The 23,314-nt window shown below is 41.5% G+C and overlaps 1 protein-coding gene across 1 annotated transcript; it reads right to left on the bottom strand.

Annotated features, from left to right (window-relative positions):
- Positions 1 to 285: 285 nt before the first annotated feature.
- syt9a (synaptotagmin IXa) lies at positions 286 to 22,812 on the bottom strand. Its single transcript, XM_076726889.1, has 7 exons — positions 21,923 to 22,812; positions 14,536 to 15,022; positions 13,674 to 14,229; positions 4,268 to 4,388; positions 4,000 to 4,171; positions 3,582 to 3,711; positions 286 to 1,000 (listed from the first exon to the last, which is right to left on the bottom strand). Exons 1-7 carry the CDS (start codon positions 22,068 to 22,070, stop codon positions 932 to 934), a joined length of 1,683 nt encoding a protein of 560 aa, XP_076583004.1. The 5' UTR covers positions 22,071 to 22,812; the 3' UTR covers positions 286 to 931.
- Positions 22,813 to 23,314: the final 502 nt, after the last annotated feature.

The raw sequence follows: 23,314 nt of genomic DNA, 5'->3' as shown, positions 1-23,314 counted from the left end.
ATGTATTTCTATTTTTACCTCCTATAAATTGTTTTAAAGTAGCTACTAATTGGCTCTTGACTTTTTCAGAAATCTTTCAGAAATCTAGTTGGCTGCTTCTTTACGCGTTGTTCTTCGAATATTCTGATATTAGACAGTAATTGAATTCACATGCTGCTAAATAATTGACAACTTTCTCAGATTCTCTTGTTTTCTGCCGTGTAGAACTGGGAAAGTCAGACAGTGTTTTTTTCTTACATTTCCTGAAATGAAGTCAAACAAATAAAAATAATGATAAAGAAAAAATATTGCACAATTCGGTTTTAATGCAGACAATTATTAAACTGGCAAAGATCAACAATAGTTGTTTTTTTAACGGAATAATATTTATTGATAACATTTAACATATTTTGCTTACAGATATTTTGCTTAGAAATCAACCATCACTGCACATCAACTGACAGAACAACACATCTTATTCCCAAAAATTCAACCGGAAACAAACAAACGAGGAAAAGATATCCCACCGAACCATGACCTCATGCACCAATTCACCACCAAATTAAAAACAGTATGGCAGTTCAACTGGTTGTAAGTACATTGTGCAAATACAGACTCACCTCATTAAAACAAGTAACAAGACCATGTAAAAAACAGTAACTACTGTATAAACCAGGGATAGCACAGGCTTCAAATATCTGCATATGCCTGTTCTTTTTCTTTAGGGACATTATAGAAAAGAAAACATCCATCTTTGCGGTCATTCAACATGCAACTGATCCGGCTGAGCAGAGCTCACGACAGTTCGTCTCCCTCTTTTCTACAGTAGTTTATCGAAACAATCACTCTTCTTTTAGGACCATCTGTGTTCAGCGCTCAGCAGCACGTCTGTTCAAAGGTACGGCGGAGGCTTCGGGTTGATCGGTGCCCTTATGTGAATTGTTGCTCAAGGCTACGGAGAAGGAGGCGTCTTCAGAGAATTACAGGACCCTCCCTGGCTACTACCTGTGGTGCCCTGGTACTGCAAAGGAGAGTCAAGCAGAGAGAATGTCACAACAGTTAGAGGTGTGTGATGCGTGTGCAAGAAAGTCTTCTCTCGCACAGTCTCATAAACAGGCAAATGAAACCACGGCCAATTTTTTCAAAATCCCGGTGTTTCATCTTGGAACCTCCACACAAATGTACTCACCACCTACAGAGTTATGAATTGGGCAATAAAACAAGCAGTGAATGTTTCTCATTTCAGCTTTGATTTCTGGGAGGTTGGTTTATTTATGTATTCACTCAGCTGCATTTGAATATACTGCACTACTGTGGCTGATTCATTTGGCATCTGCGAGCAAAAAAATAAAAGCTTTCACAGACAAAGTGGCTTACTTGGCAAACAAACATGTAAATAGACCTATCAGCATTTTAGGACTGGAGTGCTTTGCGGTTTTTGGAAGTAGCGCGAGGATGAAGGGTTTGTGAAGACAGAAATTTCACTGAAATTAACTGTGAGGAAGGAAATCATAAATGCGGTTTCTTGAGGCTCAAATGAAGATTTCAAAGTCCTATATGCTCTGACTGGAAGAAACATAACGAGTTCAGTTTCCAGTTTTCTCTCACTGTCTCTTTGATGTGCACACAGATACACACAAAGCTATTTTCCCAGGCTGAGAGCACAGGTCAGAGACACCAACCAGCAACTTCTCAGTGTGACTTCCTCGTCTCTGCTGTCAGAAAGTCGGTTCTATAGTCTCTCTTCGCTTTCATCCTCTCGTATGCAATTCAGTCATAAATCTTCCAGTGAATCCGAGGGTAGATGTTTGGGCAACTGTATTTATTTTATTTACCAATTATTAAAACATGAAGTGCCCACAGAGAGCTGAGTGGCTTTCGTCTGGAACCACATGTACCCATGCCTGGGGCTGAATCACGACAGAGCTTTGTCTACTCTCCCTCTGCACTCTGATCTAAAAACAGAAAGACCATGAAGAATAAGGATGAGTGAACTGGCACGCTCTCAAAGACAAGGGCTCTGTCTTTTATTGGCACCTGTCAGACTAATAATTTAACAGTAAAAATTATGGGTTTAAAACTTTTTTTTTTTGGGGGGGGGGGGTCTCAAAAATAGCACAGTTTTCAGCCATCAGATCCAGACGTGTGCTTGCTTTCTTTTCTCTGTGGATGTTTTGGAGGGAACCACTTTCTTGTCACTGAAGATGATTAAATCAGATATATAATGTTTCTGGGCTGTCCCGGCAACTTGCTCCCATCAAAAGGCAGATTTTCACTTCGATGATCAGTCGCTTACAGCTATATTCTCATTACCGCTGACCAAAAATCTTTTCACAGCTTCACTGTAACAACACACTTCTGTGTCACTGAATACTAATGAGCTCACTGTGCCTTAATGACTGGGCAGTGATAATCTTAATCACTTATTCATTTACATGTTTTTTTTTTTTCATCCTGGACTCCTCTCCAGCCTTGGCAAGATTTTAATTATTCATTTATTTTTTTGTTATAAAATCTTTTGTGTTGCGCATACTTTCTATTATTTTTTATATAATAGATTGAACATAAATCTCAGAAATCCATTTATTTTGCCTTTAGTAATCTTTTTTTTTAAGTCTTTTTCCAGGTGGCTGTGGCTCAGGAGGTGGGTCGTCCACTTATCAGAAGGTCGGTGGTTCGATCCTTGGCCTTGGCAGTCTGTGAAGTAGTACCATTGATACACCCAAGGCTGTGCCATGGGTGTATCAATGGTTAATTCTTGTCATGAGCCACCGTGTGTGTGTGTGTCTGTGTGTGTGTGTGTGTGTGTGTGTGTGTCTGTGTGTGTGTCTGTGTGTGTGAGAATGCGGACTTGTGTTGTACAAGTGCTTTGATTGGTCGTCAGACTAGAAAAGCTCTCTATAAATACAGTCCATTTACTTTCTGTTAGTGCTACCATTACCCAATTTCATCATAGTGTAAATGACTGACCCTTTCGATGATGCCCCTCATGATACTCTCACCTGTTACCAATCAACCTGTTGAATGTTCCAAACAGGTGTTTTCGGAGCATTCCACTACTTTCCCAGTCTTTAGTTGCTCCTGTCCCAACTTTGAAACATGTTGCTCCCATCAAATTCAGAATAAGTACAAATTTACAAAAATCAATGAAGCTGATGAGGTCAAACATTAAATATATTGTCTTTGTAAAAAAGGGATTTGCAAATGATAACTCATTTTTTAGATTTTGCACGGCTTCTGGTAAATGGGACTGTATGTATTTATATATAGTCGGCATTCACGCGCTCACACACGGCACAGCCTCAAGAACAATTTGGGCTTCGGCATCTTGTCCGAGGATATTTTGACATACAGGCTGCAGGGACCAGGGATTGAACTGTGACCTCTATAGTGGAACACCCGCTCTACCTCCTGAGCTACTGTACTTCATTCATTGTTTCTAAGCCCTTGTTCTAATTTTCCTGCCTGAGGTCCAAATCTTGGCCATGTAACACCTACATAATAGATTTGACAGTGTTGGCAGCAAATTCTGTTTAACAAGAACAAAAGTGTGTATCCTCATGTGAACACGAAACACGTCACACCCGTGACAGTAAAGTCACCTCAACGAGAGGATGCCAGTGGGCGACAGGTTTTCGAGGATATGTGAGCATTTCACTCCAGTGGTCTCGACCGAGGCTGTCTGCATCGTTGCCAACTCGACACACGCCAATGACCTCATTATGGCCCACACTGTAGGCGCAGGAGAGAGAGAGAGAGAGAGAGAGAGAGAGAGAGAGAGAGAGAGAAAAAAAAACATGTGATCACGACCTACACTGCACCCAAAAATAATGATGCATTACATCTGTGTGTGACAATAAAGTGAAACAGCCAAACTATCTATGTGAAAGAAACAAAGTCAAAGTTTAGAGAATCATTAAAATGTGCTTTGAAAATATTTCATCCTGCAGCAAAAGAATTCATGCAAAAGAGGTTGAAAACATCGTATAACTTATGGAAAGCTGTGTAAAAGCTCCTGACCGGTCATAGTCCATCACTGCAATCAAAAGGCTGATCTGCTCTATATTTTCTGGAGGGACATCAAAGACAATGGCCTCATTATAGACTGGATTCAGAGTGTTCCTCTTCGTCGATGTCTTCCTCTTCTTCAGTCTGCGACCTTCACACATTAGTGAAACCTTCACGTATGGATCTATGAAAGTCAGGGAAAAGGAAGGGCAAGACGTTCATTTTCATTCAGGATGCGTACCAGTGAGACCGCAGTTAGACAGTGTCAGTTTTTAATTACCAGATGCACCAGTGATATCCATGGCCTTCAGATTACGAGCCTTTATCATGGTGATGGTCAACCTGCCCGCAGTGGGCAGGTAGCAGAGTGAAAACATCAGGTCGCCGAGGTCCACATTATCCTGAAAGACAATAAAAGACACATTTACTCTGCCATATGCTTTATCCTGATGATACATTACTAATTTGTGTATCTATATTGTGTCTATATTGATAAAAGCAACTTGACAGTCACTCTATAAATCACAATAATGAGATTATTATTAGCACTGCTGCTTTTCATTACTGTACGCCAGCCGAAGGTGGAGAATAAGGGCATGGCTGTCTGACATTTGGTTACAGAGTTCAAACATCTTTCTATTAATGAATACTCTCCTCTGTCACATCACTCTAATAAAAGCCTCCCACATTTCACCCGATATGGTGACTTCTGTTCCGCTGCAGGGAGGCAGAAGCTCACTTATCACTTGCTCTTAAAATAGCTTCAGTAAAGATGTGAGAACCAGGAAAGCACACAAACGCGTCTGGCGAAGACAAAACTACAGTAGAATCTCTAGCTGATAAACTGGGATGTCGGGAAGATTGTGTTGGTGTGTTGTGTGGTTGCTGTTAACTGTCAGGGTAGTCATTTGTAAAGGGAAACTCAGGAGGTTTATTCGTGAACATAAAACCTGAGAAGTAAGAGTCTGCGGTGGGACACTGATTTTAAAGAGCTCCTCCACTGACTGTGATTGAGATAATGAGATCATTTCTCAAATACGTTGGGAGATTAAACTAGATTGAAATGAGCCTTTCACAGTTCTGAAAATCCTGAACTACAAAGAACACGCAGGAACCTTTTCATGGCCAATTTCAAGCAAGCTTTTACCTGCAAAATAGTCCCTTTTGTATGCTGCAAAGATTCATGTGTAACACGCACTTTACAGCCTGATCTGCTTGAGCTGTACAGTATAGCCAACTGTTTGTTAGCCAAAGTGCAATGCGTGCTAGGTGCTAACTATGGTTGATCACTTAGCCAGCACACCTTGTAGGGAGGGAAGGGACAGATATGTCATTGCTTTCCACTTATTAAGAAGTACAGGTCTATTGGCTCTCTGCTAGCAGGAGAAATTAATGACTTATGGCATTTCATTTTTGCAGCAAGTCTTAGGTACAGTTTAGTGTCTCACACATTTAGACACCGAGGGGTGACTGATCTTGGTTGACTGAGCTTTGTTAAATGAAAAGCAATCATGAAAAAAGATTTTATGAATATAGGTACACGTAATACCGTTTGCATAGTATGAGATACAGTGCAATAATATGAATCATATAAACACCTACATACAACATCAGTCAAAGTAAGAATTCATTATGAAAATAGGTCTGGATTTAAAAATGATAATGATGTCTTTTGCTCTCATTCTCTCTCACACACACACACACACACACACACACACACACACACACTTTTTCTTTTTCTTCTTTTTAAAAGAAATCAGTCTTTTCTACCATTTGTCAGCTTGGCTACACACAACCGTCCTGTTCAGTGTTGTGTCATTTGTTTTTATCTCTCAACTGTGTGTGTGTGTGTGTGTGTGTGTGTGTTAGTGTGTGTGTCTGTGTGTGTCTGTGTGTGTCTGTGTCTGTGTACGTACTTGTACATAGCAAATAGTTTTTAATCAACAGAGTTGGGGCATATTTGGAAAATGAGGACATTTGGGCCTGTCATCAGCTTCAGAGGGCTGTTTTAAGGTTAAGACTTGCTTTCAAGCGTCAGGTTATGCAATTAGGAGATGCAATATGCCAGTAAGTGTCCTCACCAGCTTTGACCAGCTGTATTGTGCAATTGATCCTGTTTGTCATGACATGCTTAAGTGGCATCGATGAGACTCCTTGTCATTGATTGCTGGAGACAATTAATTTCATCCACAGGAGGTCAGGGATGGGAAGCAAGCTCAATGAGGTGTTTAAAAGCAAACTATATATATACACACAACATAGGTTACGTTTTTGTGGCTCCAGTGCTTGTTAAATCTGTTAAGATAAGATTTCACTTGCCACAGTAATTGCTGACATATTGGTTGAAACATGACACCTCCGCTAAAAATATGTCCAGCATGGCGCCAAACACTCAACTGTAACGGATGTGTACAGTGGACAGCTTGGATTATGATTCACATTTGTTTTCTCATCCAAATAAGTTTGACTAACATGTGGGGTTTGTTTACGACCTGTCTGCCTGCTCGGGTTTGCTGCCCGGTTGGATCTATTTTTAGCAACGTTGAGGCATTCACAAACAGAAATGGCCACAACATGGCACAATTGAGCAAAACACTAAATCAGTTCAACACAGTGTGTTGGAGTAGCTACTTAGATGTAATTAAATAACAAAATTAATGTAATTGTAATCTGTAAGAGTTACTGAGAGCAAATATGAAATTAAATTACAGTTGCTAATGAAAATGTTGGAGAATACAAAGGTCTGAATCTATTCTTATTTGTAGAATGCAGTTCTCATTCTGTTGCTTTGCCTCTTTCTGTCATGCAGAAATGCTTTCTTTTTGCATATTTTCGGACAAGGTAGGTCAGCAAAGCCCTTGAGACAATTTTGAGTGCAACACCATCAAGTGAAGGATGGCTAACAATGACTGTCTCTGCATGTTGACAGCTTCCATTCTTTGGGCAGTATGCCATCAAATTCTGAGAGTCAATGTCACCATCAATGAGGAAATGTTGCTGTAAAAATAATGAAAAAGAACAAAGAAGAACAAGTGACAGCACTAATTACATCTCAACAGGTTAACTAGTTAAGCATATTTCAAAAGTAATCTCCCCAACAATAAGGCAGCATGGGACTGTATGACTGAGCAGCTGTGTGTCTGTCGCTTGTCTGTCCAATAAGCAAAGCATCCTCTCCCTCTGCTGGTGTCCAGGTTTGTCGCCTGCAGCTCAGCTCCTCAGTGCATATCTAAATGACTCGTCTACACTGCAGACATTTCAGTTTAATGAGCTTTGTCCCTAAGTAACCTGAATTTGTGTGTCTTACCGATCCACCTGTCAATCCATGCTAAATATAGCCGCTGTAGTAATGTGATGTGTGTAATTTAGCTGGGCAAAGGAACCTGTTCAAATTTGTTAGCATGTTTTTCTGCTTTGAGAGAACTGCATCATTTAATTTTCATATTACTTTTTAGCCATTCATGCTTTCATGCAGAGTAACCGCTCCATTGTGTATAATTTGTGTCTATGAATCTTGTTATATCTGCCAGATGGTAGTCTTACTGTATAAGAACGGAAATCCATCTGAAAGGCATCTGTTAAACATATTTTGATAGTACTGAATTTGTGTAACAGTCTCATCTAGAATTGCCTACCTGGGCATATCCTGCTCCCATATATATTATTTATATACAACATAAATTCAATGACATGCTGATTTTTTTCCCCACAAGGGCAGATGAGTCATATACAGATTACCACAAAACACCAGCCTCAACCACAGTGCCGATGTTGTCATCAGTCATGTTCAGATTACCCTGAAAATTATTACATATATATTTTTGCTCCCAGATATTTTTCAGCTGGCTTGTGCAGCAGACAGTTTGAATCGTTTCTTCAAATTTTAATGTGATCATGTAGTTCGAAGTTGGACTTTGAGTTTCACAATCACTGTTTCATGCAGTTAAAGTTGATTACCTCTACCAGACCTGGAACACTCTGAAATCAAATTTAGCACTTCACAATCTGAACCTTTGTGGAAACAGCCAGAGGAAATTTTTCTCCCTCACTTAGTTCTTTGGCTGCTTGTAGGGCTGCAAATCACTTGCACTTCTTAAGTCTAAGTTATGCGGACCCTGCATTGTATAGGTTGGTTTAAATGGTTTGCTCGCTAATCTAGTGTAGTCCCTGATGAAATGTGTCATGTTTGTCCTATGGTGCAGCAGAAAACACATCCATAGAGTTACAGTTGACTGCATGCTTCACATTTGGCCATTATGACAAGAAAACCTGCCAGAGGCAATATTAGGAAAGGCTGCATGGCATATTGTTGTTTTGTTTTTTTTGTTTCACAATCAATCAAGAAAGTGCTATATAGTGTAAAAAACTACATTATAATAAAGCTGGATACTCTGCCTCAGGTCAAACTGACACGTCTCTGCCCAGCTGTAGGAGACACTCCTCACAGAGCTGGACAAAATGAGGACGCCAAGCAAAAGCAGGCAGCCACAGATAACTGCAAAGCAATACAGGAGCCATCTGTCAGGAAGCCAGCTATGAAAAAACGTGGAAATACTTCAGCTTTTTGTCTTTGAAGATCAAAACTTCCATAATTATACAAAGACTACAGCAGCTTCTGAGTGTATGCACAGTGAAAAAATGCCATTTTGGTCATGATTATTTAAATACAATGATCACTGATGTCAGCCCTGTCTCTGAGAAATTATGTTTATATACAATTAGTTTGCAACAGAAAAAAGGTTTTTGAGGAAACGTCATCCTGACTGAATTAGGTTTTCTATTAATATAATGAGTAAATGTTAATTAATGTCTCTGGCAAGTTGCAAAAATGCTTAATGTATCAATCAAATGTTCACTGACAAAATATTTGCTTTCTGCCAAAATAGATAACCATGCAATTCTCTATCCACTTGCAGTGACTACAGCATTATTCAGCCTCTAAGTGCTTCCAAAGGCAACTGGACTTGCTTATGGTTCTAGAGGAAGTTTCGCCTCTCACCCAAAAGGCTTCTTCAGGTCTAACTGACGGGGGGAGTCCCAGACATTTGTCCTCTTGCAGGATCATAGCCCCGCCCAGTTATAATGCCAGTCGTTAGGGTCACATGAGTCCTGGTGTTGATGGCTCATTAGGTGTTGATGGGTGAGAGTGAGTGGGTCATTGACCCACTTGCCCATCATGTGTCTCAATAGGGTCAAATGAGTCCTGGTGTGAATGGCTGTTAAGCTGCACGGGGAGAGGTCTCAGGTTGTATCACCGCCATCACCTCCTGGCTGCGACTCCAGCATGGTACGCAAATTAATTAAGAAAACAAAACAGTTTAGTAATATACACACATGATAACAGAATGGCTGCTTTATTTGTCCTGACTGTTTGTAGGAATGCTGACCTTTTTTTTCTGTTTTTTGACCAACTGGAACACAGATTTTTTGTTGTCTTTGTTATTTAAAATTGTGGCATGGTGCCTATCTGTCTATTGTGGAGGCTACTGATTGCAGCAAAAATCAGCTTGCCAGTCAATGATTTAATGCACAAAGTCTAAAAAGCAGTGTCCTGAAAGCCATTAACAGCTTCCTACTCAGGCCCTCTAAAAACATCTGTGCTCTCTTTCTCTGTCTGTCTCAAACACACACACACACACACACACACACACACACACACACACACACACACACACCGTATCCTCCTGCTCCACGCAGCTGCTGTGTATATTTGTGCAACCTGTGAGTGCTGAAAGCAAAGGAAAGTTGCTTGGATCCCTCCAACAGTCACTGTTTGACCACAGAAATGTATATGTTGTTGCTCGGCCCGTCACACAGTACAAGTCATATATACAGACATAGCCCCTGTTGGCATGCACAAAGGCAACAGCTGTGTCCCACTTTCATGATCCATACAAATTCTAACTGGGTTTTGAGTGCACCAAAGTGACCAAAATAAGCAGTATATAAATATTAGATGTCAATATGTAGAGAATTGAGAGAGTTTAGAGACAGCTGCGAGAAGGCCCTGGAAAACAAAACAGAAAAACTGAAATCCTTAGAAAAAGGTAAAAAAAAGAAAAAAAATGTTCCTTTTATTTGGTGCAGCTTTTGTAGTTGGTGTTCATTCACTTCTTGTCTTGTATCATTTCCTCAACTCAATTAAACTTAGTTTAGCGCAACTCAACAAGTTGACAAAGGCCAATAAGTAGAAGGAAAAAAATCATGCTTGTGACAAAATGTCATATTTGTACCTATAAAGTACATTAGTTTCTTGTACGCTCAGTGCAGAAACAATGAACTATACTACTGAGTGTTAGTATGTAGCGTTGTGTGTTGCTCAGCAGGTAGATCAGTCATCCACTTATCAGAAGGTCTGAGGTTTGATCGGCAGTTTACATGTCAAAGTATCCTCAGGCAAGATACTGAATCCCAAATTGCTCCTGATGCTGTGCCATCTTGTGAATGGCTAACGCTCATAATGAGCAGCTGGCTAAGCTGTACAAATGTGAGTGAATGGGTGAATGCAGACTTGTGTTGTAAAAGCGCTTTGAGTGGTCATCAGACAAGAAAAACGCTGAACAAATACAAGCCATTTATATAAAGGCAGTCCCTCTGTAGTGTGTAGAACTGTGTGTAATGGGGACATCAGCAACTTGAGGAGCAGTAGCGTGACGCATTTTGAGTGCTCTCCCTGTGCTTGTAGTTCTGGGGTCACAATGTGTAACCACTCTGTTTCTCACAGTCTTCAGCCTCTAATGAGCCCTATAAGGTCTGTAAGGGGGTGAAGTACACCAACTTGACAGATGAAGGGTCAAAAGTGCAGGGGTGGGTGACTGCTTGTCCATTACTGCACTCTCAGCACTCTGGTTAGAAAAGCACAGAGCCATGCTCAAATACAATCTGTTCGACTTGTAATTAAGAAAAATCAAGCAACAACAATGCCCCCACCTCAACATAAGGGTCAGGGATGCCTACATTCTTTTATGGCCACCTAAGTCATGATTCTGCACTGTGTGCAGTCAGCATTGTGGGGAATGGCCCCGACTCGCACAGATAAGCTCAGGAAGTACATGCATATTTCAGTGTGCTTCTCTGCAATTAGAGTGGCCACGCCAATAGAGTTTGATGGAGGGCAAAGAGTGTGAGAAAAAGACCACAGAGATGTACGCTGACATTTGCACTTACCTTGAAAGTTTATACTTACATCTTTGCAAAATGATTAATAAAGCCAGCATTCTGTCTAAAGCTGCCAACGGCAAAGAATTTATCCAAAAGTGAAAACAAGTTACAAATATGTAAGTATCAAGAGAGCATTTTGTGAAGTTTGACCTCATCTGGGGATGACTTTGGCTCAGGAGCCTCCAGTTTGCATGTTGAAGTGTCCTGGTGCAACATACTGAACCTGAAATTGCTCCCTATGGCTGTTCCTTTGGTGTGTGAATGGATGAATGTGGCATGTCTTGTAAAGCGCTTTGAGTGCCTGATTAGAGATGAACGGTCTAGCTATCACTTCTTAATATGCCCTCATATACTTATAAGATAGCTGATTCGGGGTTTGCATTTGCAGAAAATAAGAGACACGGAGAGCTAGTGAGCAAGGACGAGACGCTGAGAAAATGACATGAGAGATATTTGTTCTGTCAGAGTCAGCTAGAGAACTTGGGAGAATATTGATATTTCCAAAACTATTGATATTTTTGTGTAAACTTCTGTTTTTTTGTTGGCTGTTGCTGTCACTTCTGTCCTTTATTATAGATTGTCAATCAGTGTCACCCAGTTAGAATAGAATGGTATGTGACAGGTGGTGATGAGGACCAGAGATTCACAGTATCTGGAGAGCTCCATTCTCACACTGTTCAGTTTTTTTCAGTTTCGCACTACTCAGCTCATGCACGCACACACACACACACACACACACACACACACACACACACACACACACACACACACACACACTCAGACTCTTACACTTGCACAAATGCTTGTTCTCAAACATGTGCACACATGCCCTACACACATACCCCCAGAAACACACTAATCATTTTTGGACAGAGGTAGGACATTTTGTTTGCCAGGCAGTGGAGCCCATTTGTCATAATCACTGCACAGATTTATTGACTTAATTGATAGGAAGGATAGGATTATCATTAAGTCATAACTGCCAGTGGGATGAACCATATGGTTTGTTTCATAGCCAGATTTTGCTTGTTAGCTCTGCAGTAGAAACAGATTGATGGAAGAAAGTGCTTTTTTTTATGATTTTATAAATTACACTGGCAATACAAACAAAAGCTTTTTTTCTGTATGTATTACCATATTGTATTAAATGTGGCTTATTTTGGGTTTCTTAGGTTGTATTCACAATTTTGATTGATGCTTTTTGTTATTAATCTGCCAGGACATAAACAAGCACAGTATGTGCAACCTGTGAAATTTGGGATACACCGTAGCTTATCAGAGACTTGCAGTGTGACATTCAACCTGCAGGCATTAAATGCCATGTGTTGCCTAAGAGAGATTCAGGAGCACACGAAACACTAGACTAACCTCTCTCTTCCACCTGTATTGCGAGTATGCATAAAGACCATGGACCAGTACCAAGTATGTGAAGCCCACAGGATCCTTCTGGGATGTGGAATGCATTTTATGGAGGGGTTGTCAGTTAATCCGTCATGCAAATTAAAATGCCTCATACATAACCTTGGTGAATACTTCATTCTGATTGTACCAAAAGACCCACATCAAGATACAAGGCGATTTCGGTCTCAGTAGGGGGATTTTTGCACTTGCTTTCTTTCTCTTGCTGCCTCTTCCTTGCTTTCTCCTTGTCACACTCATACACAGACACACACACACACAAACACACATATGTTTTTAGTTTTAGACTTCCTTCCTGTCCTCACTCCCTTGATCTAAAACTCAAATTAGTCCTCATAAAGATAGATGTGCAACACACATACACACATGCACGCTGTATTATACCGTAACACGCCAAGGGGCTTTAAATCCCGCTGACCTTAGGCAGTCTCACCCTGGATTAATTTACATACATTTAAAAAAAGTGGGTGGTCTCAGTAAAGGGCACTGAATTTAGTAGCAGCAGTGGTGGATGCAGTAAATGTGTTTCCAAATGAAAATGTCTCTCTGTCCTTCACCTGCATCAACTGGCTGTAATGTGTACGGCAATAATGGTTGTTGCAAAATGAACAACAGATATCTCAAATCAAAGGAATATTTGCATCTGCAGGGTCTCATTGTTTTAAGTTACTGCTCTTCTCCGCTGTTTCTTACAGAGCACATGTCAAAAAATATTACAAATTGATCTACAAAGAATTAAAAGAAAGAAAGCAAATGTATGAAATTTGTTATGGATCAGTTCAGGTATTGCTGGTAGAGACAGTGAATCCTCTTGAAGTGAGACCTATTCACCTTACCTACCAACTAATGCGTCTTTGTTTATTCAAAGCTGACAGCTCAGCGTGTTTAAAAAAGGAGTCGACTTTTTTTATACTTTATACTGTCACTGAGAGACAGACTGTGCTGAAAAGAAGGACTCAAAAGTGCACCAGATACATGGTCCTCAATAAAGTTGCAGCATATCTGTCACACTTTTTCCTTTCGTCTTTTCTGGTAACAATGCAAAGTTAAATATATAACATAGTGTACTGAACATGACATCAGTTTGAGCGTAAGTGTTGACTCACCGAGGAGACGTACAGGATTTCCCGGCAGAGTTTTGTCTCCCTGGGGAAATCTGCCAGATCCAGGAAGTTGTCCACAACCACTTGGCCAATAATGTCATGCCGTGAAAATCGGTCGAAGTCATAGACACTGAAGTGCAGCTTCCGTGTAGGAAGCTCAGAGTACGCCACAGGAAACAGGAAGACCTCATCAAACACAGGGTTCAGCGTCTTGCGGTGCACCTTGGTCTGGTGCTTGGTCATACGATCGGGGAGCAAGTAGATCTTAACGTAAGGGTCAGAGGTACCAGAGAAGTCCTTGGCTGGGAGGTCCTCTGCTTTGTGGATCTTAACTATTAACTGTTCCAGGTCACAGTCAAATTTGAGGATAAGGTGGAGGCGCCCACAGCCCCCGCCCCTGCGACTGCCTTCCTCGCCCTCAAGGGAGCGCTGTTTGTAGAGCTCAGGCTTGAGGCGACCGAGGCCCAGCCCCATTCCAGTGAGGGAGTCCTGCCTTTGGAACTGGGCCACGTTGAAGTCTGGGTTAGACAGGTTCATATGTCTGCGAATAGACCCTTGTCTGTGGGCAGAGGAAATCAAGAGCAAACATCATCACACAACATGAACAGGTTGAATCAGAAAAGGCAGATAGGCATTTACGTCCATGTATCTCTAGTGCCAAAGGTTGGATGATTGGCACTGAAAGCTTTGTTGGTCTAATATTGTCGTTTCTGACGGGCAGTAGCATTAAAAGCCATGTAGAGGAGCACTGATCAGTTCCAACACCAGTGCCAGTAACAGCTGGGTGGAAGCAGAAGTGTTTTAACTTTCTCAAGGACAAATCTACTAGTTCTGACACAGAAATCAACAAAACTCTTATACTGACCCCATTTCAGACATCGAGTGACCAGAGGGTGGTGGTTCAGTGGTCTGTCTCTGCATACGAGGGTTAGTGTGAACCCCACTTTCCCGGCTTTTAGTCTGAGCGTCCAGTGGGATGTCTGGAGATGTATGACTGATCTTCATAGCTGCCTCTGGTGTGGCCAAGACCACAGGTGGTGGTGATGCGGGAGTCTCCACTGATACCACAGATGCCACAGGAGTGGGTTCTCTGGCGATGGAGCAGTGGGAGGACTCACGGCGGTTGTGTGCCGGGGGGTCCACGGCTGTGTAAACTGGCTGCCTGGGTGCTGCCTGCGAAGGCAGAGGGCTCATGGTGGGGTTGAGGGGCCCATGGGCCTCCTTGGTGGTGGGGGAAAGCCCACGCTCCCTCCATGGTATCCAGCAGAGCTTCCAGGAGACAAAAAGTGAGACCCCAAACAGGGCCAAGCCACAGGCAGTCACAACCAGTGACAACAAACTCACTGATATATCTGTGAAGGTGACAAGAGAGACAGGAAATCAGGATCTGACGTCTGACACGCTTTCTGCTTTGCTGCAAAGCAGCTCCCATTGCTTTACCCCTTTACCATCACCATCATAACTCTCAGATGTATTAATTAATGAGAAAACACTTATTTCATCATAGTGTTATCACAATAACACTCACTAGCATGTGATATATTAGGCTGGTTTTTTCATTCACCTGAGGTGTCACATCAGAAGAATGTCTTTGGACAAATCATGCTTCTTTGCACTATAACAAAAAACTTGATTCGTTATAGCATAGCAGCCTGCTTTGTGTGGGATTTTCTCCCCTTCTTTTCTATATTGTTACAAAGAATCCTCAACACGATTAATTAGGATTAACTGAATTTATTTAATTAGCATCTGGAGCCTTATATCTGCCTCCCAAGTGGATGGTTCCCCATGCTGTAATTTTCAGCCCTTTGCTGAAAGCAGAAGAACAGTGTGTTGAAATGAAAGCAGCAGTAAATACCTGTTCACACATTCTCACTGAAATACTGGAACACTGTCGAGTGGCTGAGCTGTGTTTTGAACAGTTTCAGATGTTTACAACACACAGTCAACACAAAATAGAGACACTGACGTTGAAGAATTCATGATAAAGTTGCCAGATTCAAAAGAGAGACTGATTGAAAAATTCTGAGTAAAAAGAAAATCCTGCCTACTTTCCAAACTGGTAAGAGCTGATTTTAGCTCTAGAGACTTGTTTTTTTTTTCTGCTAAAGCAGTCATTATGCAAATTGAAGATGTCTGAGTAACAGTTTGGTAAAATTAGGCTTCTTGTTATTTAGCCATGTTAGAAAACCCAACCAGTCCCACCAAGTCCTCTGCAATAGCAGTTTGACCAGACACGTTCATGCAAAAAATGATAAGGTGACTATCACGCACAACATGCCCGTTACGTTATGTCAATGTACCAGTGGGCAAGAGCAGAAGCAGTGTCGCTGGTTACAATGTATGTTGTGTGTGGGTATGAACGTTTGACACACACATCACAGCAGGCTTTAGTCTGTCAAGTAAGAGTTGGTGGTTTCAAAGCATGACACTGAATATTCCTGCAGTGCATTTGTTTGCACCAGCACGGGGTGTGAGAGTCACCGTGGAAGGAGAGGTGAGGTGTGAACTGGCAGAGTCACTGCGGCCTCTCTGAATCATCTCTGTTCACAAGAAGTGGGTGACTTTCCCTGAAAAAAATCTCTCTCCCTTTCTCTCTCTTTCTCTCTTTTTGAAAGATAAATCAGAGAAACTGCTGCAACACAACAGTGCTGAGATCTTATGATGAAGATATCTATGACTGCAATCCTTTTTACATGTCAGTGAGTTTACATGATCATGGTAAACAGATGGAGTACCTAATTGTTAACATTTAACCCTTGTGTTTTGTTGAAATTTGCTTTAGTTCCTCATTGCTTGGGGCCAAACAAAACATAAGGGTGAAGGTGCACATGCCCATTATACAAAAGAAATGGTATATTCAACATTCAAATAATGAAATTAAAAGCTTCACTTTCTGTGTCAGTGTCAGACCGTGAAATAACGCCATAAGCCTTCTTTATGCGTACTGTGCATAAATGACTATAAATGACAATAGTAGTAGTAATAGTTGCATAAATAAGAAAAAAAATAGCATAAAGATGTTGTTTAATGTTGCTTGTAGTGAATGATTTATGTTTGCTACCCTTCATTTGAAAACAAAGATTCAGAAGCAGTCCAGAGTCGTGTTTTCATGAACTATTCCTATCAGCTAAAAGACTTCAACAGTAGCATTCAGGTCAGCTTATAGCTCATGTTACAATAGGGTAGAGTGCATTTGTGAGATTAGTTCTATCTATCTCCCTATGTGTAATCATCAGAGGCATGCACGTTCTATACGCTGTGCCTCCCCACACTCCTCCCATGCTCCTATGCATTCTTGACTTTTTCTGAGGCAAATAAAAACATTAAGTGATGATTACTGCAATCACGCCACAGCACGATAAGAGCAGAACTGTGAGCAGAATGTTCACAACATGACTGCCTGTTATCTCTCTCCAACAATGTCTGCACATGAGCGTTATGGTGTCCACTGCATCTTAATGAAATCTAATCTTAAGCAGCACCTTTCACATACATCCACTGGAGGGCAAAACACAACAGATGGGTGCTTTGCAATTACCAGATAATGATAGAGTGGTAAAATAATAATTAGCATTACAAACATTGTTCTGACCCTGAAAGGGCTTCAAAGCCAGCCCAAACCATTTTGCCATTAGGAGCAAACCGTAGGTTTATTGCCATGAACTGCGATCACACGTCACGTGTCCTCTTTAATTGTTTCTCACCTTGTTTTGGCCTTTAATTACCCTAACAGAATAGATCCAGATTTATTTCAAGTCTTGTTTAACACAAGACTCACATGTCCATGGAAAGAGGACTGTAATCATCCCTCCTCTCCAAACTCGCTGTGAAGTGATTCTGTCTGCTTTGCTACGGTGGAAAATGTGGAGAATCTACAGTCCACGCCAGGCAAAAATACATTTTTAAGATCAGCCAAAGCAAAGGCTTCGGCAGTCTCAGTTAGACACATTTAAAGCGTATCTTCCAAAGTTATGGATGTTTTAGTATAAATTCCCTAATGCTGGTTTTGATAGTGTTTCCTTGCTGAGTTGTGGCAGAGGGACAGTAACACAAAGAAGCAATTTTGTTCTAAATAAAGACTAACTTTGGACAGGAGCCACTTCATTTGGCTAACTCAGACTGCTGAAGCATCATATTAGTATTTTCTGAACTAATGCAGTTTTTTATGGAGGACAGCAGAGGTTCAGCCATGAAGAACAATCACCAGTGACTCTTTCCATGTGTGAGCGCAAACTTGAAAAATTACTTGTGTTGCATATTTGATATAATTTTTCCATATTTTACTATTATACTAAATAATGCTGACATAACAAGATGAAAAATGAGTCTCTACTTAGATTATTTAAAATTGTTTAATTATGATGTTAATATTCATGTGCAGGAATTAACTGTTGCCCAGCAACAACTGTTGTGGGAGAAGATAGTTTGAAGCCGGGAGGACAGACATCGAAGGTGGACGTACATCCTGTCTTTAATTTGCAGAAAAACCAGTGGTGCTTATGCATTTTTCAACCCTCTCCTTTATTGTGGTACATGTTAGTTATTGATTCAGTGTATCTGGAGGTGCTTTGTTTTGTGCAGACTCTGCTTACCATTGTGTGCAAAATACTATGGTGATGAACATCCATCCCTGCATAGCTGCTGTAATGTTTGCTTTCATTTACTGTATGGAAATATCGTAAACCTTTGAGGTAAATCTGGCAAGTTCAGGCTGCACAGTGTGTTTTTTTAAATAGCATCAGTCTGCTGTATCATCTTAACCATGTCTATTATTGGCTGAGCCTCGTTCTGTGCGAGGGCAGTGCTGCAGACTTGTGCCCAGTTTATGTGCTGACTGTGCAACGTGCTATTAGCTGCCTACAGTAATAAAGCAAAGGGATGCTATGTCCATCCATGTATGTACAGTCCATGTCGACGCAGATTTGTGTGGACTATCAAAAGAAAATCTCAAAAGACTCAAAAGAAAAGTAATTAGTGTATAATCAGTATAATTACTTTAATTATTGTAATGAGCAAAATCATCCCATTTTAGTAAAGAGACACTAATGATTGCTCTTCCTGTGTCACTTTATTAGGCAAAAAACGAATTCAAAAGAAATGTGTGCTGATATAGTTTCAATAAAGATAATAATCATAATAAACATAATGAGCATCAAATCTAGGAGATGGTCCCCTCATGATTACCAGAGTAGAACATGTGCATACAATATGAGGTGGCTAGCTTGTCGAGCATCTTCTCAGTGACTAGCTGACTTTGTGAAGAGCAGAGAAGAGTATTTGGACTGTAATTATTACTGACACGTAGCGCATATGTGTAAATGAATTTGCAACACAGTGATATGGAGCGTTGAATTACAGGTGGTATCTAAAAAGAGCTTGATGGCTAACCTCCCTGTTTCACAGTAAAACCAAATGCATGATTTTTACTTGGCAGTGCGCACAATAAGTTTGATTTAGAGTCTTAAAACTACACACTAATCCCGTCCTGTGTCACAGCTGACAGAAGCTTGGTTATTCATATAAAGATACTATTACCATTTTGTGTTATGGGGCTGTTAACTTACTAGTTAAAAATAAATGAAACAATAAAGAGTGCTTTCAATCTCAGCAAATCTCAAAAGACTTTGACAATACGAGGTTTGCATTTTGCATCACCTATCGTCCAAACCAAGCAGCTCTGCCTGATACAGGACTAGCTCTGTGTGTGTGTGTGTGTGTGTGTGTGTGTGTGTGTGTGTGGGCGCTGTCATAAGACCTCGCACAGGAACTCAGACAAACTGTCCTTTCTGTGCTCTGAAATTCTGTGAATACCAGAGTACGTGTGATTTGGGAGAATAATGTGTAAAAATTGAGAGACTTGCCATCTGAGGACACTAGGCCCACAGTCAGCTTGGCAGGCCGCCGGAGCGCTGCCTGTCAGAGAAGAATCTATAGACATCTGGAAGGATTCAGAGACTACATCACAACAAAGAGGGTGGACCAATTTTAGAACACATGACCTTCAGAGGTGCAATCGTGTAGGAGGCAAGCAAGTGCTGAAAAAGCAATATCTGGAACTTCCACCTCCTGAGATGTTGTTATTTGCCTTAATCATACCTCTGTCTGAGTAAAAAGTGTTGGAAATTGCTTAATTTTCCCCTTGTAGTTCAGTATGAACACAAAATACACAACAGGATATATTACACATGTGAGTGGTTGTGATTGGATGTCCTCAGGGCCCCAACTACTGTTGGTTTCTATCCTCACAGGATGTTAGATGCATTGACCCGACGGTCCATGTCTAACTAATTAGATGGCGACAATTAAAACTAGCAGTGCTGTGGATCTTGTTTGGGGGAACACTATTAAATGTCGTGCACATGCTGAGCATTGGAAGAATAGTTTCACAATTTGGGAAATTTGCTTATTCGCCTTCTTGCTGCGTTTTTGATTGAACGCTGGCTTTGAAGCTGGAGACTGGAGATGGGGAAACAGCTAGCTTAGCTCTATCCAAACATAACAAAATCTGCCTACCAGCATCTCAAAAGCTCATTAATTAACATGTGAACTCTGATTTTTTGAACTGAAGTGGAAAAATTGCATAAAACCACAGCTTGTTGTTTTTACACCAGAGTCAGGCTCTTTGTATCCTCCTGTTTCCAGTATTTGTGCTAAACTAAGCTAACCTGCTGCTGGCTCCAGCTTCATATTTAACAGACAGATAATTTAACTCTTTCTCTCATTTAACTCTCAGTAAGAGAGCCAATAAACATATTTCCCAAAATGACTAACTGTTCCTTTAAAGTTTATACAGCTACATGAATTTTATCTCTGTAACACTGTTACATTTACTTACTTACATGAATTAACCTTTCTGCTACTATCACATTTACCACTATGAGTGTCTCAAGTTGTCAAGTCAACATAATGTTTTAGCTCCAGAATGTTTGTGAAAAATGAGCAGAACCATCAAGAAATACACTGAATCCCAGCCAGCCTGTCCTGAGCTGTGGGTAGGATGGTGCTGGACATTTGATCTTTAATCTACTTCCCTGCACTTCCTTTGTCATTCTATTATGGGTGCTGCCATCATGCTGGGTGACACGTGCCAGCTGGAACTGAAATTAAACCTCATGGGCAAGCCACCCTTAAAGCTAACTCCACTACCCACTATAGCAACTCCATTTTTGAAACTGTCAAATGGAAAAGACAAGATAGGGTTGGCTCACATGATGAATGAGGAAGAGAGGAGAGAGCTGGGAGGTGAGAGAATCCAGGAAATCAGGAGGGGAAGGTTGAAAGAAAGGGGTGCAGAGAAGGGACAGCAGGAGGAGAGGAATGGGAATTCACAAAGGGCTTTCATGTGGCGAATAATGATTAATAATAATGCAACTAAAGGAAGCAGAATGAATAGAGTAGGTATGTGGAGGATTGCAGTTACTGTGCTTTCTGGCTCCCTCACATTATCTCCCTCGCTTTTTCAGTCTTCTGCACACACACACGCACGCACACGCACGCACACGCACGCCATTCCAATGAAGATGGTTCGCAGAGGGGTTGGTGAGGATGAAACGTGATTCTGTGGTCACATTAATTCTTCACGCGTGACTGAATGTCGGCTCTGCTTTTCAAAAAAGCACGCCCTCTTCTGCAACACAGTTACATCTGAAGTTCAATACATCCATTCAGTCAATGTTTCACTTTGAATACATGCTTCAGGTAAGACAAGGAATTCAATGTGAGCTAAACTTTCAAAGAAGTAGGAAGAGTGCAGGATAGTAGCTACACCGGCGAGTGCAGGTACAAGCGCACACTCATCCGGGCGAGAGAATATAGCCTGTACACCCAGGTTTATATGATATGCCGCTCTGGGATCTTTGCACGTGTGTAAAGAATGAGCCCGACTAACACCATACATTGTGAACCTTGCAGACTGTAAACCCCCCAAGATTGGGAGTAAGAATTTAAAATGATCACCCTCGTACTCGGCTCTCAGTGAAAATGAGGGGCTGTCACGGTGCATTTCCGTTGCAAGCAGAAGATTACATAATTAAACTGGATAATTAGTGAGCTAATTAATGTTAGGAAGAATGGTGCCGATCGAATTCCCAAACAGGGGGTGCTGCTTGTCAAAGCAGTCTAATCTATTTTAATAGCTTGGACCACCTATTGAGTTTTAGGCGCACAGTGTTCAAAGGAAGAAGTCACATGCGTTCACTCCAGTTCAATTAAATGCAACCGTGGAATCAAGCGTGCAGATGATGCCTCACCTGAATCCGAGTAGCGTGGCCTGGCAAGGTCTCGGAAATAGTAGATAAAATCCAGGCAGTGTTTGTTCTGCACTTCCCCCTTCGAACACAGATCTGACAGGAGTTCAAGTGCCTTTTGACAAATCTCGTCATCTCTGTCTCCAGGCATTTCCCACCAGCATCCTTATAAATGGAGGGTCTCTTAGGCACCACCACACCACCACTCCGCACGCCTGACAGTCACCTATTCCACGCCGCTCAGCTCAGCACGGCTCCTGGAGGCACGCCTACCCGCCCGACGGACACGATGGACGCACTGTGTTCGAAAGAAGGAAGAAACACCAGTCCAAGTGGTCCGGAAAGCGAGCCGTCCCCACACGTGGAGCTCAAAGAGTTTTTATGTAACATTCAGTCACACGGTCCCCTCACACGGCCGCTCTGGTTGAAAGCCACCGGTTGAATCCACGCATCGCCACTGCGGCGCCGCGCGCTGTCCAAGGTGCTGAAGTGTGCGCGCGCTTCAGAGCCGGACTCTCGCCACAGTGAATCTTTCCACCCGGCGGCCTGCTGTCATCTAATGTCTGTCCGCCTCCGAGTCGCAACAAGCCCTGCAAAAGTTCAGCAGCATTTTCCTGCAGGGAGAAAGAGCTGGATTAGAGATGAGTACTACCTGCCGCCGACACTTCTCCGCTACTACAAACCTAGGGCGGTTTTACGTGCCTGCACGTGACCAATAAGAGGATGACATTTTTTTTTTTTTTTTTTTTTTTTTTTTGAGACGCAACATGCAAAATGTCCCTAAAATAACGATCCACATGTAAGTTCGTGTAAATTGACTTATAGGAACTGCACCATTAAAACCAGCGCAGTGGATTGTCAGCCATCCACCAGCTGGGAGAAAGGATTTCTTCAGTGAGCTCTTCACATCCTGCCAAGACAACCACAGCTATGCCAATCACTGAACTAATTAGAAATTATGACTGCGCAGGCACGCAGAAAGAGAACGATTTTTTATCTTTGTGTATTGTTTTTTATTATTGTTTCTAGTCGTTTCTGAAGGGCGCACGGCATAATTAGAATCAACAGCTCTGCAGACCTCTCATGGGACAATCAACATAAATATTTCAAGGAGCATTGCTTGTGCTGTCATTCCTATCATGCATTTACTCAATAGATCAGTATGTAGCCTCAGTAGTAAGTAGGGACACAGTCAATTTTACCTTCAGTTTAGTGACTGACAAGTCCAATTATAATGTATAGACTCAAGGTGGTTTCAGGGTGCACACCATTGCACTTGAGTGGAAAAGTAATAGCCTGAGTGTGTCTAACATATCATTACTGAAACTAGGCAGTTTGTGACACACACCAAGTACATATGCTGCAGGCAAATCTAAATAATGCTCACTGATAAAT

Source organism: Chaetodon auriga, chromosome 1 (genome assembly GCF_051107435.1).
Source record: "Chaetodon auriga isolate fChaAug3 chromosome 1, fChaAug3.hap1, whole genome shotgun sequence".
Taxonomy (NCBI): Eukaryota; Metazoa; Chordata; class Actinopteri; order Chaetodontiformes; family Chaetodontidae; genus Chaetodon; species Chaetodon auriga.
This window is presented reverse-complemented; position numbering and strand designations above follow the sequence as displayed.